This window comes from Canis lupus, chromosome 17 (assembly GCF_003254725.2).
Source record: "Canis lupus dingo isolate Sandy chromosome 17, ASM325472v2, whole genome shotgun sequence".
Classification (NCBI taxonomy): domain Eukaryota; kingdom Metazoa; phylum Chordata; class Mammalia; order Carnivora; family Canidae; genus Canis; species Canis lupus.
Window position 1 is genome coordinate 58,969,394 of NC_064259.1, and position 17,761 is coordinate 58,987,154.

At 38.2% G+C, this 17,761-nt stretch overlaps 1 protein-coding gene and 1 non-coding gene across 2 annotated transcripts in view; both read right to left on the reverse strand.

Moving 5' to 3' along the window:
* LOC112664045 (translation initiation factor IF-2) overlaps positions 1-17,761 on the reverse strand; it is a 42,371-nt gene that overhangs the window by 16,937 nt on the left and 7,673 nt on the right. Inside the window, exon 4 of the mRNA XM_025453208.3 lies at positions 8,332-8,549. Coding sequence (XP_025308993.3) covers positions 8,332-8,549 — 218 coding nt within the window. The remainder of the gene's footprint in view (positions 1-8,331; positions 8,550-17,761) is intronic.
* On the reverse strand, positions 17,230-17,303 carry TRNAN-GUU (transfer RNA asparagine (anticodon GUU)). The gene has a single exon. It is a non-coding gene; the product is annotated as a tRNA-Asn (tRNA).

Consider the following 17,761-nt stretch of genomic DNA (forward strand, 5'->3'; position numbering starts at 1 on the left):
TAAAAAGAGGACTTTGAAGGGCACATATGACTGGCTGGTGCTTCCCAAATTCTTCAATTGCCACTCTTGCGAATGCTTCAAGTGACTACCCACCATGGAATTGGCTAAATGTCTTGAATTATGAAAAAATATCATGAGTGATTGTTCTAAACCAGTATGACAAATTTAAATCAATATTTAACCTGGGTAAAACCATTAAACTAACCTCAGGGGCTGCTCTCCTACTACCTGGACCATTTGAACATTTTCAATAATTTGAACAATTATACTTTTCAATTGTCTCCTTCTATGGGCTACCAATATGTACTTGTAGTAGTATATCTTTTTTTCTAGATGGATAGAAGCATTCTCATGTGGGCAAGCTGATGACACTACAGTAGCAGAGAAATTATTAGAAAATGTTTTTCTATTCAGGAGAATCTCAAATGAAATTTCAAATGATAAATGACTCATTTTCCCTGGACATGTTATTAAACAACTAAACAAGGTTATTCAAACATTATGGCACTATCATTGTCTCCATCATCCTCAGTCTTTAGGGGAGGTTGAATGTACCCATGATATTCTAAGATTAAAACTGGAAAAATTGACTGAAACCACAGGAGTACCTTGGCCTAAAGTGTTACCCTTAGCCCTTATGACAATGAAGTCAACACCTTTGGGAAACATAAATTAATACCTTATGAATTTATCACTAGGCAACCCATACCTTTGATGATAGAACCCCATGCATATTCTGCCCTTGTAAATTCTAATATGACCCAATACTTAATTTAATTTTTTTTTAATTTTTAAAAGATTTTACTTATTTATTTGAGAGAGCTCAAGCATGTAAGAGAGCACAAGCAGAGGGAGCCGCAGGCAGAGAGAGAGATAGAAGCAGGCTCCCTACTGAGCAGAGGACCCAATGTGGGGGCTCAATCCCAGGACCCTGGGATCATGATCCTAGCCAAAGGCAGACACTTAACCGACTGAGCCAGCCGGGCGCTCCATGACCCAGTACTTTAAAGTATGGATGCTGTATTCAAAAACATATTCAACAAGTCAAGGAAGCTTTTAGAAGCCCTCTGCCTGATGAAAAGTTTATACTTCATACACTGGAACCTGGAAACAGAGTGTTCTGAAAGAGATATCAATGAAAAATAGCACTTATACCTTGATGAAAAGGGCTCTACCAGGTTCTATTTTTTCACACAGCAGTTAAACTATAGGGTATTGATTGAACTTTGGAACCATGCCCCCTGGTTCTCAATTTTTGGACTTGTCACCCTATGGCTAACTTAAAATTAAGGATTTCAAGGAAAAACAAACAAACAAAACTTCCCTTGAGGCACACAACAAGGCAAAGTAGATAGATCACAGAAAAAGATTCTGCTGGATCCCTTTTTCCAGGACTTATTTTTATAACAATTATTGTAATATTACTGCTTTACAAGCTAACACAAAGCATTCACAATCATGTTCCTTATTCTGTTAGGGATCTTCTCTACACACTAAGGCCTACCACTCAAGGCATACTCTACTAATCAAAATGATTGTTGATTATGTACCCACTTACATGTTCAGGAAGACTCTCAGTTAATATTAGAACTAGCTCCTATACATGCTTAGATGACAGGAAAATGGCTTTACAAAAATATTTGGTATCTATTTGTTGACTATGTTAACTAACACTTATGGCCAATTAATCTGGCACTGGGAGGAAGCTTGGAAGCTATAGGATGGCCGATAACCACTGCATATGTCATTGCTGGGAATCTGTCCCTTTGCATAGAAAACCTTCAATGATACTGGACCTAATTTAGGGCATGTTTTAGACTCACTCTATAATCACACACTTTGGTTTGACTCAGATGATGGAGACTGGGTTTCTGTATATAACAACACAGATTTTAAAATAGATAATGACAATGATACTTTTGGTTATGCTATTAGGAAAATCACTGAATCCAAACTTAACTTAGCTTATTCTTCCAAAAAAGTAAATATTATCTTGGGCCACTTCTTGCATATGCCTCTGAAAATCATAGATGAAATTCAGATTGTTCCCCCAAATTGGCATGAGATAGTCACTTTAAACCAATGATCCTCAATCATTAGGAAAACTCAAATGATATAATCAATCATTGAAAATAATAAACAACCTCTGCATTCTCACTATATAAGCTATCTTATAACAATATACCTTTGAGCCTCATTTCACTGTCAGTTTGAGAGCTCCCAGGTGTAAACTATTTTTATGTGTACAATAAACTCTAATTAGTATTTTAGTGATATAATGGTTTCAATCTTGCTATTTCTAGATTTTTTTGACACTCAATTACCTCTAACTTTCTCATTCACTCATTCACTCACTTCTCCCAACTTTGGCTACCCAACACCCTCAGCACCTCTCCCCTTTTTCTCACTCTTTTCCGAGCCAAAAAGATGCTCCCCTCCATCTGCTCCTTCAGATCTGAGATCTCAGGATATAATGCTGGCACAGTGTTCCTTGCAAAATACACATACATGCATACATGCACACAGGATCATAGACATACACTAGGGGACAGGGCTTAGTCCTGGCTGCAATTACTAAGTTTTTTTTTTTTAATTTTTATTTATTTATGATAGTCCCAGAGAGAGAGAGAGAGAGAGAGAGAGGCAGAGACACAGGCAGAGGGAGAAGCAGGCTCCATGCACCGGGAGCCCGATGTAGGATTCGATCCCGGGTCTCCAGGATCGCGCCCTGGGCCAAAGGCAGGCGCCAAACCGCTGTGCCACCCAGGGATCCCTGCAATTACTAAGTTAATAGACCTTTTAACGTCCTAGTCCAACAAGATGTAGAAAATACTAGTGCAGGAAGAGGCCTCATCCTATTTTATAGATGAAGACATTGAGACCCACAGAGAGCAAGAAATACATCTGATATACATCAATAATATCTCAATAAACCTGGAATAGGGAGAAATACACCTGAGCTCCCATCATTAGTTGGTGGAAGAACCATTATTAAAAATGTTGGCTCCAGGGATCCCTGGGTGGCACAGCGGTTTAGCGCCTGCCTTTGGCCCAGGGCGCGATCCTGGAGACCTGGGATCGAATCCCACATCGGGCTCCCTGCATGGAGCCTGCTTCTGCCTATGTCTCTGCCTCACTCTCTCTGTGTGACTATTGTAAATAAATAAAATCTTAAAAAAAAAATGTTGGCTCCAAGCTCTCACTCTAATATTCTTTATCAGTACCATTAGTATCCTCTTGCTCTGAGTTTCTAGGGGTCTCTGAGATAAATAAGGCTATTCTACTTTTAAAACAAGGCCTTTTACTGGAATACATTTATCATTCTGGATTCTATAAGGTCTATTATTTATCCTCAGCCAGTTTCCCAATAATAGATAATATTTATCACAATGACAGTTAAAATGTATTTAGGTAGGGGTGCCTGGGTGGCTCAGTCAATTAAGTATCTGACTCTTGATTTTGGCTCAGATCATGATCTCAGAGTCATGATATTGAGCCCTGCATTGGACTCCATGCTGAGTGTGGAATCTGCTTCAGATTTTCTCTCTCTTTCCTTCTGCCCTTCTCCTCATCCCCTGCTCATACATGCTCTCTTTTCTCTCTAAAAAAATTTTTAAGGTAATTCTATTTTTAAAATATGGTTATTTCAAAAGATCAATAAAATCAATAAGCTTCTAGCCAGACTAAGAAAAAGAGAGAGAAGACACAGATTACTAATACCAGAAATAAAAGTGGGGATCACATAAAGCTGATGGAAAATAAAAGGATGATAAAGAAATGCTATGAACAACTCTATACCCACAAATTTGATAACCTAGATAAAATGGTCCAGTTACTTGAAAAACACAATCTGCCAAGGTACACGCAAGAAGAGATAAACAATCTGAATAGACCTACGCCTATTAAAAACACTGAATCAATAATTAATAACCTTCCCTGGGTGCCTACGGGGCTCAGGCATCCAACTCTTGATTTCAGCTCAGGTCTTGATCTCAGTGTTGTGAGTTCAAGCCTTGCATTGGGCTCCATGCTGGGTATGGAGCCTATTTAAATAAATAAATAAATAAATAAATATTTCAGAAAATAATTAAGAACCTTCCAAAACAGAAAGCACCAGGCCCAGATGAGCTCACAGTAAATTCTACCAAACCTTTAAGAAAATAATTTTCTACAGTCTTTCTACAGAAGATAGAAGCAAAGGAGATACTTTCCAACTTATTCTGAGGTTAACATTATCCTAATATCAAAACCAGACAAAGAAAAAAAAAAACCTTACAAAACAATATCTCTCATGAGCACAGATACAAAAATCTTCAGTAAAACATTAGTAAATTGAATCCAACAATGTATAAGATGAATTATACAACACACCAAGTGAGATTTTTTCCAGATATACAGAGCTGATTTCAGTATTTGAAAATTAACTAATGTAAAAAAAAAAGAAAAAAAAAACAAAACAAACAAACAAAAAAAATTAAATAAAAAAAAAAAGAAAATTAACTAATGTAATTGAGCACATCAACAAGCTACTGAAGAAAAAATCACATGATCACATGATCACTAAAACAAAACAAAACAAAAACCAAACAACAAACAAACAAACAAACAAAAAAACCTTTGGCAAACTAGAAATACAGGGGAAAATTTCCTCAACTTGATAAAGAATATTTACAAAAAACATACAGCTAGTATCATAATTAGTGGTAAGAAACTAGAAGTTTTCCACCCAAATCAGAAACAAGGTGTCTCCTCTCACTACTCCTTTTAAACCTTGTATTGGAAGTCCCAGATAATGCAATAAGACACACACACACACACACACACACACACACACACAAAGGAACTATAAGGTTTACAGATTGGAAAGGAAGAAATAAAACCATCTTCGTTTGCAAATGACACAACTGTCTACATAGAAAATCTGAAAGGATTGACAAAAAACTGCAACTAGAAAGTGATTAAAGTCATGTTGCAGAATACAAGTACAAAATCAAAATCAAAATCAGTTGCTTTTCTACATACCAGCAATGGAATTTAAAATTGAAAACAATACCATTTACATTAATCTCTCCCAAATGGCATACGTATGTAAAAATCTAACAAAATATGCACAAGATCTATATAAAGAAAACAAAACTATGATGAAAGGAAATCAAACGGAATTAAATAAATAAATATTTCATGTTGATGGATGGGAAGATTCAATATTATCAAGATGTCAGGTCTTCCCAACTTCATCCGAAGTATCAAAACAATTCCAATAAAAATCCCAGCAAGTTATTTTTATGGATACTGACAAACCAATTCTAAGGTTTATATGGAGAGGCAAAAGAAGCAGAATAACCCAAAAGAAGAAAAAAGTTGAAGGACTGACACTACTGACTTCAAGACTTACTACAAAGCTATCAGTAATCCAGAAAGTATGATATTGGTGAAAGAATTGAACAAAACCATGGAACAGAATAGACAGCCCATTAAAACATGAAACAGACTCATAAAAATATAGTTGACTGATCTTTGACAAAGGAGCAAAGGCAACACAATGGAGGAAAAAACCATCTTTCAACAAATGATGCTGGCAACCGAACATCCAGATGCAAAAAAAAAAAAAAAAGAAAGAAAGAAAGAAAAAAAAACACCAAAAAAACAAAAAACCTAGACAAAACTTAGCTCAAAATACATCATAGACCTAAATGTAAAATATATAATATAAACCTCCTAGAAGACAACAAAGCAGAAAGTCTAAATGATCCTGAGTTTAGTGATAACTCTTTAGATACAAATACCAAAAGCACAACCCATAAAAGAAATAATAATCTGGACTTTATTATAATTAAAAACTTCTGCTCTGCAAAAGACATAGTCAAGAGAACAAGAAGACAAATCACAGACATGGAGAAAATATTTGCAAAACACATATCTGATAAAGGACCATTATCAAAAATATACAAAGAACTCCCCAAACTCAACAATTAGAAAATTAATGGGGTGCCTGGGTGGCTCAGTAGGTTAAGATTCTGCCTTCAGCTAGGTCATCATCTCAGGGCCCTGGGATCGAGCCCTGTCTTAGGCTCCCGGCGCAGCAGGGAGTCTGCTTCTCCTTCTCCCTCGGCTCCCCCTCCCCGACCTGTTCTCTCTCTCTCTCTCTCAAGTAAATAAATAAAATCTTAAAAAAAAGAAAATGAACAATCAATCAAATAATGGGCAAAAGACTTAAGCAGATATCAAATAAGATACACAAATGGCAAATAAGTGTATGAAAAGATGCTCAGAATCATAGGTCATTATGGAATTGCAAATTAAAACAACGAGATACCACTACATATTAGAATGATAAAAATCTAGAACATTGATAACACCAAATACTACTGAGGATGTGGAGCAACAGATCCTTTCATTCATTGCTGGTGGGAATGCAGAATGTTACAGCCACTTTGGAACATAATTTTGCCATTTCCTACCATACTAAACATACTCTTACCATACGATCCAGCAATTGTGCTCCTCACTATTTACTCAAATGAGCTGAAAATTTATGTCTGCATAAAAATCTGCATTCAATGCTTATAGCAGCTTTATTCAAAATTGCCAAAACTTGGCAGCAACGAAGATGTCCTTCAGTAGGTGAATTTATAAATAAACTGGTATATCCAGAAATGTAATATTATTGAATACTAAAGAGAAAGGAGCAATCAAACTGAGAAGACATGAAGGAACCTTAAATGTCTATTACTAAATGAGAGAAACTAATCTGAAAAAGCTACAGAGTGTACCATGTACTATTGCAACTATATGACATTCTGGAAAAGGCAAAGTTATGCAGATAGTAAAAAGATCAGTGATTGCCAGGGATTAGAAGGAAAGGAGACATGAGTAGGAACAGCACAGAGCAATGTTTTTTAGATTTTATTTATTTATTTGAGAGAGAAAGAGAGCAAGTGGAGGAGCAGAGGGAGAGGGAGAAGCCGACTCCCCACTGAACAGGGATTCCCAACTCGGGACTCCATCCCAGGATTCTGAGATCATGACTTGAGCTGAAGGCAGTCGCTCAACCAGCTGAGTCACCCAGGTGCCCCAGAGCATTTTTTAGGGCAATGAAGAGCCATTCCATATGTTACTATAATGGTGAATACCTATTATATATCATATTTCATATATATATCATATATATCGTATATTTTTGTCAGAAGTACAAAAGAATGTACACCACTAAGAATGAATCCTAATGTAAGCTATGAGTTTTGAGCGATAATGATGTTGATGTCCATTCAATTGATTGTAACAAATATATCACTCTGGTACAGCATATTGACAGTGGAGTCAGAGGCTATGAATGTGCTGGGACAGGGGATTTATGGAAACTCTTTGTAGTTTCCACTCAATTTTGCTCTGATTTTAAAACTGCTTTAAAAATAAAGTCTTTTGTTTTTTGAGAGTAATCATGTGATTATAGATTTTTAACATGTATTTGACAAAGTGGGTATAGGCTTTGTGAATTAAGAGTTCAAGATTCTAATATCACTTTTGCCAAAGGCTGCCTTTGATCAAGGGACCAGATCTTTGGGACTGAATGTTCTCTGGTCTGAAATGAGGAAATAAGATGAACTGACTCTAAGATTATTTTAGCTCTAACATTCTTCTCTGGGTCAGTGAAATTTAAGTGGTACTTCTTGACAGTGAACCCAGTGGAGCATGAGCAGAACTTTTATCACCTTCAGAGCTGTGTTTCAACCCCTAAGCATGTTAGTTATGATTTAGTATGTCAGTAACTGGCATTCACAGGCAAATATACACTGGATTAACTCCATATTATTGTAATACCTTCAAAAAGTTGTAAACAAATAGGCATTAAAAACACTGACAAAAAAAAAAAAAAACAACACTGACAAATCTAGCCAACAGGTTATTATGTGGCAATTTTGTAAGCTTATTTTAAGAACTGAGCTTATCAAAATTGCCATTCCAGAAACCAGGGACAATCTGACTGCTTGAAATCTACTGGGGTAACAGGAGATTCTTAGGTGCTTCCATCAATAAAGAAAAGAGACATTATGGCCATGACTGGAAGATTTCCATGAAATCCCAAACATGCAACAAAATGATATATTTGATGATATATGCATTGTTATTCAGAATAAAACAAAATTTCTCTGAATAATACAAAGTAACAGATAACCAAAACACTATAGGCTTTCCTCTAAAGAATTTCCAGGAAGGTCTTATGAGAAAGCTCTGTAATTTAACTACAGAGCCTGGATGAAAACTCTGAAAGCTGCTGTGTGAGCAATGATTTAATTCTGACAATGGAAGTCTAAACAGAGAGTCTCTTACCCACTGTGGGACACAGAGGAGGATCCTGCCTCTTCAGGCTGAGTCTGCTGCTCATCCACTCTCCTCTCAGCAGGTCCCTTCTCTAGTGGCTGCTGCATCCCAGCTTTTAGTTGGAGCATTTTCTCATGAAGAACCCTCTTACTGCCTCCTTTAAAAGGAAAGGTGGAAGAGAAATGTGTCTGGGTCTCCACAATGGCCAAGCTTTCTTCCAAAGCTACCTACAGGAATCAAAACAAAATTATGTTTATAGAGTTGGATTACTAAAGAGGATCTCATAGGAGCAAAAAGGAAGGGGGAGGGAGGACCTACCATGAGGTAAAGGATGAAACCTATAATGTTCCCCTTGAAGAGTTCCTCCTCAGCCATGAGGACTCTGATGACCCATAGGGTTGGAGGAAGGATATAGCAAATAGGGGGAGATGGTGCTTTGAGGAGAATCCAGAGGTATTTTAGGAAAAACAAACAAGCAAACAATGAAATAAACAAATGAAATCAAATAGGCTTTAAAGTGGAGTAAGAGTTGAGTACTTTTTTTTTAAGAGAGAGCATGAGCAGGGGGACAGACAGAGGGAGAGGGAAAGAGGGCAGAGGGATGGGGTGGGGGGAAGAGAGAATCTCAAACAGACTCCATGCAGAGCACAGAGCCCAACATGGGCCTCAGTCTAATGACCTTGAGCTCATGACCTGAGCTGAATTCAAGTCAGTTGCTTAATTGACTGAGCCACCCAGGTGCCCCAAGGGTTGAGTCTGTTTGATTATTATAGTTGAGATAAAGTTTCCTGGGAGCGTCCCATCAGAAATAAGAAAGCCTTTTTAGCATCCACAAGTAGTCATGAAGGCAGAAACAAAGTTTGAGATGCCAGAGCTCAAATCCAAAGTCACTGGGACATCAACAATAGTGCTACGGGAAGGACTCAGGGTTCCATGTATCAAGTTGTGATCACAGGATTAGAATGTTGGTAGCTACAGCATCTGAGAAAGTCCTGCCTTCTGAGGGCCTGCCTCATGCAATGCAAGGCTGCCTGTTTCTGCCTGGTTGTCTCTATCAATGGAGACCACCTCTCTTACCAGTCAGTTTTAATACCTGAGTACTCTTTTATTGATAACTACCAATCAATTTTTTTTAAAGCAGTCTCTACACTGAGTGTGGGACTCAAACATAACCCTGAGATCAAGAGTCACACACTCTACCAACTGAGTGAGCCTGTCAATTTCTAAAGAAAAATCTAAACACATTCTCCTTGTTCAATCTTGCTTTTGTACAGAAAATATCAAAATAATATTTTCTCAACACTTTCATTTTCTTGAAGGTAGTTGCAATAAAAACAAATTTTCTGACTTTTCCTTCATGAATTTTTTAAAGGCTCTAGTGATTCTTTTTTTAGGGGGGTAGGGGAGAGGCAGGGAGAGAGAGAGAGAGAGAGAGAGAATCTTAAGCAGGCTCCATAGAGCCTGATGTGGGGTGCAAAATCATGACCCTGAGATTGTGACCCTGAGATCACTATTGCCGGAATCAAGAGTCGGTCACTTAACCAATTTAGCCACCCAGATACCTCAAAGCCTCTAGTGATTCTTGACACCCTACTTCACCCAACTTGTAGATGTTTTTGTATTGCTCAAAAAAAAAAAAAAAATTCTATCAACATTATACTCTAAGGTCTGTTTTGCGTTACATTCTGGCTCTCCAAATTACCTTCCACTTTATCAAAGTCCTTAAAACACTTTATTTCTTTGAATATGGATACTCAATGTGGTGCTGATTTATAAATCTAATAGATTTCTTTATTCTTTCACTCAGGTCTCAACAGTTGCCAAAAAGCTATTGAAAATGGCCTGTGACAGAGCCGAGTAAAATCCAGCTGATGGAATGGAAGGGATGGATGGCAAGTACAAGCAGCAATTTGGTTACAGCAGCTGAGAGTGTGAAGAGAATCACAAACATAAAACCCTTGTTTCCCACTTCCTAAGCCTCTATTTCACTGGTGTGCTGGTAAGTGTTTAACAAGTACTCTCAGGGATAAAATTCTGATTTGTAGCATTTGCTTATCTCTGTGAAGTAAATACTGTCACCAATGAGACATCACTGAATCGAGTTGGGATATGATAAAGTATTTATACATATATATGATATAGTATTTCCACTATATAAATATAATAGAGGTATCACCTTATGTCCATTAGGATGGTAATTATTTAAAAAACCAAAATGACAAAATAACAAGTGTTATCAGGAGTTTGGAGAAACTGGAATAAATGTGCACTGTTGGGAATGTAAAATGGTGCGGCCCGTATGGAAAACTGTATAGTAGTTCCTCAAAAAATTAAAAATAGAATTACTGTATAATCCAGCAATTCTATTTCTGGGTATATACTCAAAATAATTGAAAGGAGGAGCTCAGAGATATTTGTATACCCATGTTCATAGCAACATTATTTTTGTAACCAACTAACTGTGGCATATTTAAACACAATTTTTAAAAATACAGTACACATAAGTAATTTCAGGAGCATAGATAGTAGGTAAAATGTAAAATAACTAGGAAGTGATGTGTTTTGGGTATTTGTTATTTTGCTTTTGATATAATTTATTTAATTGTAAGTTGAAATACTTTAATTTGTAATAATGACCAATTCCTGTGAATTTGAACTGCCAGCTTTGAGAGCTAGTGCTAGTTGGCTGCAGCATACTACTTACTGACAGATTTTCATCTAGGGTTTAAGAGCCTAAGACTTGGGTGGAATGCCCTGGTTAACTGTTTCCATGGCTCTGCTGTCAGGCTTGGATAGGCCAGTAGTAAAACGTGTTGCTGTGACCATGGCCATCTCCACACATCCTTCAAAAGATTTGGAAGAAGATGAAGAAAGGTAGTCTGGAAAATCTAATTTTGAAAGTTTTTATTGCTGCCTAATGATTCCAGTTACATAAAGTCAGAGCAGGCAGAACTAAGTTGTAGCCACAGAAATCGGAAAAGTGGTAGCGTCTTTGAGGTATTTTGGGAACTTACATGAGTAACTTACAACTCAGGGAACTTCCTGAGTTGATGTTCTATGAAGTTTGGTCTGGCTAACGGTCACAAGGGTGTATACATTTGTTGAGATTAATCAAATTGTACACTTTATATAGGTGCATTGTTTGTAAATTATATCACAATAACATAATGTTAGCATAAAAACAAGACTATATTTTTTAAACTGTTGAAATTACACAAAAATAATTGTTCAGCTTTTAGTTTCCTCCTGATACATTTTTTTTACTTTAATGTATTCTGTAAAATCCAAACAAAAGACTCCAGTATAAATTAGAACTTTCATACTTTCTAGACTATGTTAGTGTTAGAGTAGCCAGTTAGTTTGGTTCTAACAGGATACTGGGAAGCTAGCAAAGAATAAGTGATGGGCAGCTATCAGGAAAGTCAGAGGCCAGTCCTGGCAGCAAGCCACAGAAGCTGGATCAAACCAGACAGGCCCAAGATGGTGGGTGCCATGACAGGAAATCCCTGACCAAATAAGGACAAAAAGGTGAGAAATCCTGCTTCTAAGAAATCAAATCCCCGCCTCAAGTAATGCATATTCCATCCATTAGTAAACTACTGTCAATAAAAGATATAAACCCAACCCCCAGGGGGCATAGGCGCTGCCCTCTCCCTCTTTCTCCTTCCTCTCTCTCCAGCTTACCTGCTCTATCTGGAGAGTGTATTTTTCACTTTAATAAACTTTCCTGCTTGTGTTACTCATCTGCTGTGTTGCATGTCTGTCCTTGAATGCTTTCTTGAGCCAAGACCAAGAACCTTCAGCGACACCTTTGGGATGGGCCCCGGGGTCTCCCCAGTTCACTTGGCAACACTAGAACTTTACTGATAATCATTCCATTTACTGTCCTGCCTTTTGAGTTTTTTTGTCATTCGTTTTATTTCAAAATATTTTAAAATCACACAGACATCATTGTTTTTGCTTCAGACAGTAATAGTTATTTGATTTGCTCACGTAGTTAACATATCCATTGCTCTTCATTCCTCCTTCTATTTCCATGTTTCCCTTGGGATCACTTCTGCCTGAAGAACTACCTTTTGTATTTCCTTTTCTGAATATATTCTGCTTATCTATGAAGAGCCTTTATTTCATCTTCACTTTGAAAGATATTTTATCAGGAATTAAATGTAGATTGAGGGACGCCTGGGTGGCTCAGTGGTTGAGTGTCTTGCCTTTGGCTCAGGGTGTGATCCCTTGATCCTGGGATAGTGTCCCACATTGGGCTCCCTGCATGGAGCCTGCTTCTCCCTCTGCCTCTGTCTCTGCCTCTGTTTCTCATGAGTAAATAAGTAAAAATTTTTAAAAAATGTAGATTGAAAGTTATATATTTTAGCCCTTTAATAATGAATATAACATGAGTTTCTGTTTTCCAGATGTTCCTAGGACTTTTCTGTTTGCCTTTGATTTTCAGCAGTTTTAAATGTGCTTGGATGCAGCTCTGTTGTTTTTAATCTTGTTTGAAATTGATAGAATTTCTTGTACATTTGGCTTGATAGCTTATCAGTTATTTTTTAATTGACCATCACATTTTACAAAACTTATTTTATTTTTTTAAAGATTTTATGTATTTATTTGAGAGAGATAGCGAGAGAGGGCACGAGCGAGGAGGAGAGGGAGAAGCAGAAGGGGGGCCATGGGGCTCACTCCCAGGACCCTGGGACCATGACCTGAGCTGAAAGCAGACACTTAACTGAGCCATCGAGGCTCAGGATTGATTTTAACCCAATTTCCATCTCCTAATGGAAATACAGGTACATTGGCCCTTTAAAAACATGACATATTGGGGATCCCTGGATGGTGCAGTGGTTTGGCACCTGCCTTTGGCCCAGGGTGCCATCCTGGAGACCCGGGTCCAGTCCAGGATTGAGTCCCACATCGGGCTCCCGGTGCATGGAGCCTGCTTCTCCCTCTGCCTGTGTCTCTGCCTCTCTCTCTCTCTCTCTCTCTCTATGACTATCATAAATAAATAATTAATTAAAAAATTTTTTAAAAACATGACATATTGATGGGATAAGCCCTAGACGTTATACTATATGTTGGCAAATTGAATTTTTAAAAAATGTAAAACTAAAAATAAAAACCAAAACACATGACATATACTTTTTAAAAACTCTTCTCCCTGAAGTTCCCTTCCTTTTATAAAGCTCTTCATACAACTTTAACTAGATATTTTATACTTCTTATATTTTTTATACTTCTTATATTTAAATTACTAATTCCTTTTCAACTAGGTCTAAACTGCTGTTAAAAAAACTCTATGTTACTTTTTAAAGTTAGTTATCACTTATTTCTGTTCTAGGATTTCCATTTGAGTTTTCAATAGATTCCTAATCTCCAGTGTAAGTTTTCATCTTGTCGTCTATGTCCTTGAACACCTAAAACAAATATTTTAGTGTTCCTATATGATAAGTCCAATACTTCAATCATGTTATAAGTCAGTTTATATTGTTTGCCTTTTTTTGTTTGTTTCCCTCTCTTGCTCTTATTTCTTTATACTCTGGAAAATGTGTCTGAATGACAGGTCTGATGTGTGAAAAACTATGGAGGGTTTGGATAATGTTATCTCTTGGGAGAGATTATAGAGGAGCAGATCACCTCAATCCATCTCACGATTAAGCTGTTTTGGTTTGTTTGTATTGATTGTGTCAGTCTATATCTGGTTTTGCCAACATTCCTAGGCGGTAGATCTTTAGGGCTGCTGTCTGAGAGAGATACCCTCTCTTTGGAGGGTCCTGAACTTCTATCTCTATTTCTATCTCCTCTGCACCAAGGTACCACTGAAACTGCTGTTTCAGCGTACTCTGCTTGTCTTCCTAGCTTCTTCCCTGCATACAGCTGAATTTGCAAATGCTCCAAGGGTGTGAAAATTAGAAACTGGAAGTTTCAAGTTTCAACCTCCCAGAGTGAAGAGATTCTTCAGGGGGAGATGTCACACCCAACTACATTGCAGACCCAACAGGAAGGGAAAGATCTCACAAGAGTATATATTACTTTACTATCCCTGGAGGAGGAAGATAGGCTTCCTTCTGCCACCCAATTTCTTTCCTCTTTTACTTCATAAAAGACTCTTCTGCTCCTTTGTTGTGGGGGGTGGAGGTGGGGTGGGGTGGAGGGAGTGGGTGGTGGTGGTGTCAATGTTTTTGTTTTTTTTTTTTTAATTTTTATTTATTTATGATAGTCACAGAGAGAGAGAGAGAGAGAGAGAGGCGGAGACACAGGCAGAGGGAGAAGCAGGCTCCACGCACCGGGAGCCCGACGTGGGAGAAGCAGGCTCCACGCACCGGGAGCCCGACGTGGGATTTGATCCCGGGTCTCCAGGATCGTGCCCTGGGCCAAAGGCAGGCGCTAAACCGCTGCGCCACCCAGGGATCCCAGGTTTTGTTTATAGCTTGCTTGTAGACTGCAATTTTCTGCTATTCTCAACCTTCATTTGTTGGTGAAATAACTGGCAGTTTTATTTTTAGAGTTAGTGAAGGCAAAACCTTTACCACAATCATCCAGCTCATATCACAGTGCACTCTAGGACATTGGCTCCTCAAGTCTTCCCAACCCCCCATCTATGTTTCCCCCCCTTGAATTATTTAAAGTGTTGCTATTTTTTTCTGATTCTTAGTAGCTAGCTGCCTTCTCCTCAACTTCTCAGTCTCTGGTTCCTGTCCAGGCTGATGCCCTGAGGGGAAAAGGCAGAAAATTAGTTTCATTCCAATGAACCTCTCTCTGGTTCTGTCCTAGCTGCACTGGTAGCCTTCCAAAGTCTTCAAACAATTCCTTTAAACCAGATTTTTATCTACTTTTTTTCAGTGTATGTGCTGGTTTGCTACAGATACTCTATCATCACTGAAAGAGGAAATCTACAAATTCTAAGTAAATTAAATATTTCTACTTTGATGTCTTAAAAACAACAAAATAGATTACTGGTACACACTTGGACTTTTCTTACAGTATTTGGGTTAAGTCTGACTAGATATTAAAGGCTCTTCCTAGAAATATGTGTAAAAGAGTGTCTACCATGAGCTGAACAATTGTCATGCCTGTCCTAGATCCAAGGATTTCATGAAGTTGGATCCAGTTCCCTGCTATACTATCTCCACTGTCAGTTAAATCATCATTAAAATTATCAAGTAACCAGTTTTCCTGGTGCTTGTCACTAATACGGAGGAGAAGAGGCCAACCAAACCATTTAACACTCCTCATTTATTCTGGGGAATGCTCAAAGCCCGCAGTAGTGCAGTTAGAAATGGAAACAAAAGTCTTAATTATAATGCTACTAACAGCTTTCTCAGTGCCTCACTGTGTGACTAGCACAAAGTCCCCCAGTGCTGTATAATTTATCTAGTCCACATAACAACCCTGAAATAAATGAGAACACCTGCACACTGAAAGGCTGAGCTGACTTTGCAAGGGCCCCAGCCCTGGGATGGTGAGAGCCAACACTCAGAGCCAGGCAGTTTGCCTGCAGAGCCCTTGGGCTTGTCCATCATGCCAGTGTTGAAATTTGGATATTTATTTCTGTTTTAGTTTGTTTGTACTGATTATTATTTCACCAAGATTTGCATTCCCTCCTTGCTCAAGTTCCATGATTTTGAAGAGAAAAAGAAGATTAAAAGTAAGGCCTACAAAACACTGAATTAATGCAATAAAAAAGAAGAGGAGAAAGAGCAAACAAAAACAATTTAATCTTCCCCAGAAACAGGCTCTATGGCTCCAGGGATGATGTGATCATATCTGCCAACCAGAAGTGTTTAGGCACCTTGATTTTTCCTATTGGTCTGAACAAGGGAATTCCCTAGAGGGGCACACAGGAAAAAGTGACAGTGGCTTTTGTGTTCAAAGTGTAGAAGGGATAGCTGAGCACCTCCCTTTTGGACTTAGGGCAAGAGGGTGTGCTCCTAGAGTGACAAAGGGGAGGAAGGATGTCCTGTAAAAATAAGCCCAAATCATGTTTTTCAAACATCATGAAATAGCACTTTCATATTTGGCCATATCTATGTTCCTTTACCATTGATAACTTAATGTTTTCTTACCTTGATTCACTTTTTATTTATGAAAGATTATTTTTAAAATTTTGTCACTACCATAACTGAAATGAATGGAATGAATAAACTGTCTTAAGCAGGATGTAATTGAAAAAATAAAAGAGAAAGGAAACAGAGAAAGGAAAATAAAGAGAAAGGAAACAGAACAGTGTTGTTCTAGTAAAATAACATGAAAAAATTTTAAATACAAGTTAAATTGTAATATAATTGGCATAGAGGTGGGAGCCCGACGTGGGACTTGATCCGGATCTCCAGGATCAGGATTTATTATTAACATTAAAAAACATATTGTAACCGATGACAGAGCAATTGCATTAACAGGACTCTATCCTATAGAAATTCTTCTATAAGGGGCAAAAAATATGGGTACAAGGATGATATCTGATTATCATTAAGATCAAGTTATTTTTAAAAATAACATGTAAAAGGTGAAGTAATGGTACAAAGAAATGCCTTCATCAAAAATAATGCAGAAGATGATAATGCTCATGATTCTGATAGCATTATTGATTGAGCAATTACTAAATCCAGACACACCCTGCAAGATGCTATTACAACAGTTGAAAAATTGAGGTACATAAAGTTTATTACTAACCCAAAGAAACAAGCCTTCCTCCCAGGACAAACGCTCTTGGAAACAGGTTACCTCAAATCAAGCCTCTTTTGTCCCTTGTTTCTAGGAACTTCCGTGTCCTGGCAGGTCTGGGAGGTCATAGGAGCCTGAGAAGGGCCGGGCTATTGAATCACTTGAAGGGAGGCAAGCAAGGTATCTTGCTCTCTGCCAGCGTAAATTCGCGATAACCAAATCGATGTAAAAATGCCCACTTCCTTCCGTCTCTGGGTGGGTTCGAACCACCAACCTTTCGGTTAACAGCCGAACGCGCTAACCGATTGCGCCACAGAGACAAGACGACGCGTGCTTTCTCTTCGTGGTAATAGAGAGTGCTCCCTCACTAAACGCAAACGGCTACCAATCGCTGCTGTGTGTCTGGGCAGGCTCCAAAGCCTTGGAAAACCGGAGAGCTTAGAGTAACAAATCAAGCTGTTTCTCACGTTTGAAACCAGTGCATTGGGTCATTCCGAAATTGGGGCAGCCAAATGGCCTCTCGGCTGGCCTTGCCCCTCACCAACCTCTGAAACCAGAACCTCCGCAGACACTCTGGGCTGCTACCCCACCACTCCTCTAATCCCTAGCCTGAGTGGAGGGGGCCCAAGAAAAGCTGAATGCCCAGGGCACTCAATGAGTGACTTGCTGAATTAATGCGTTTGAGAGTCTGAATATATATATATATATATATATATATATATATATTCTAATAAACTCTGGTCCTCCAACTGTACCCACCTCCCAGAAAGCAGCCTGC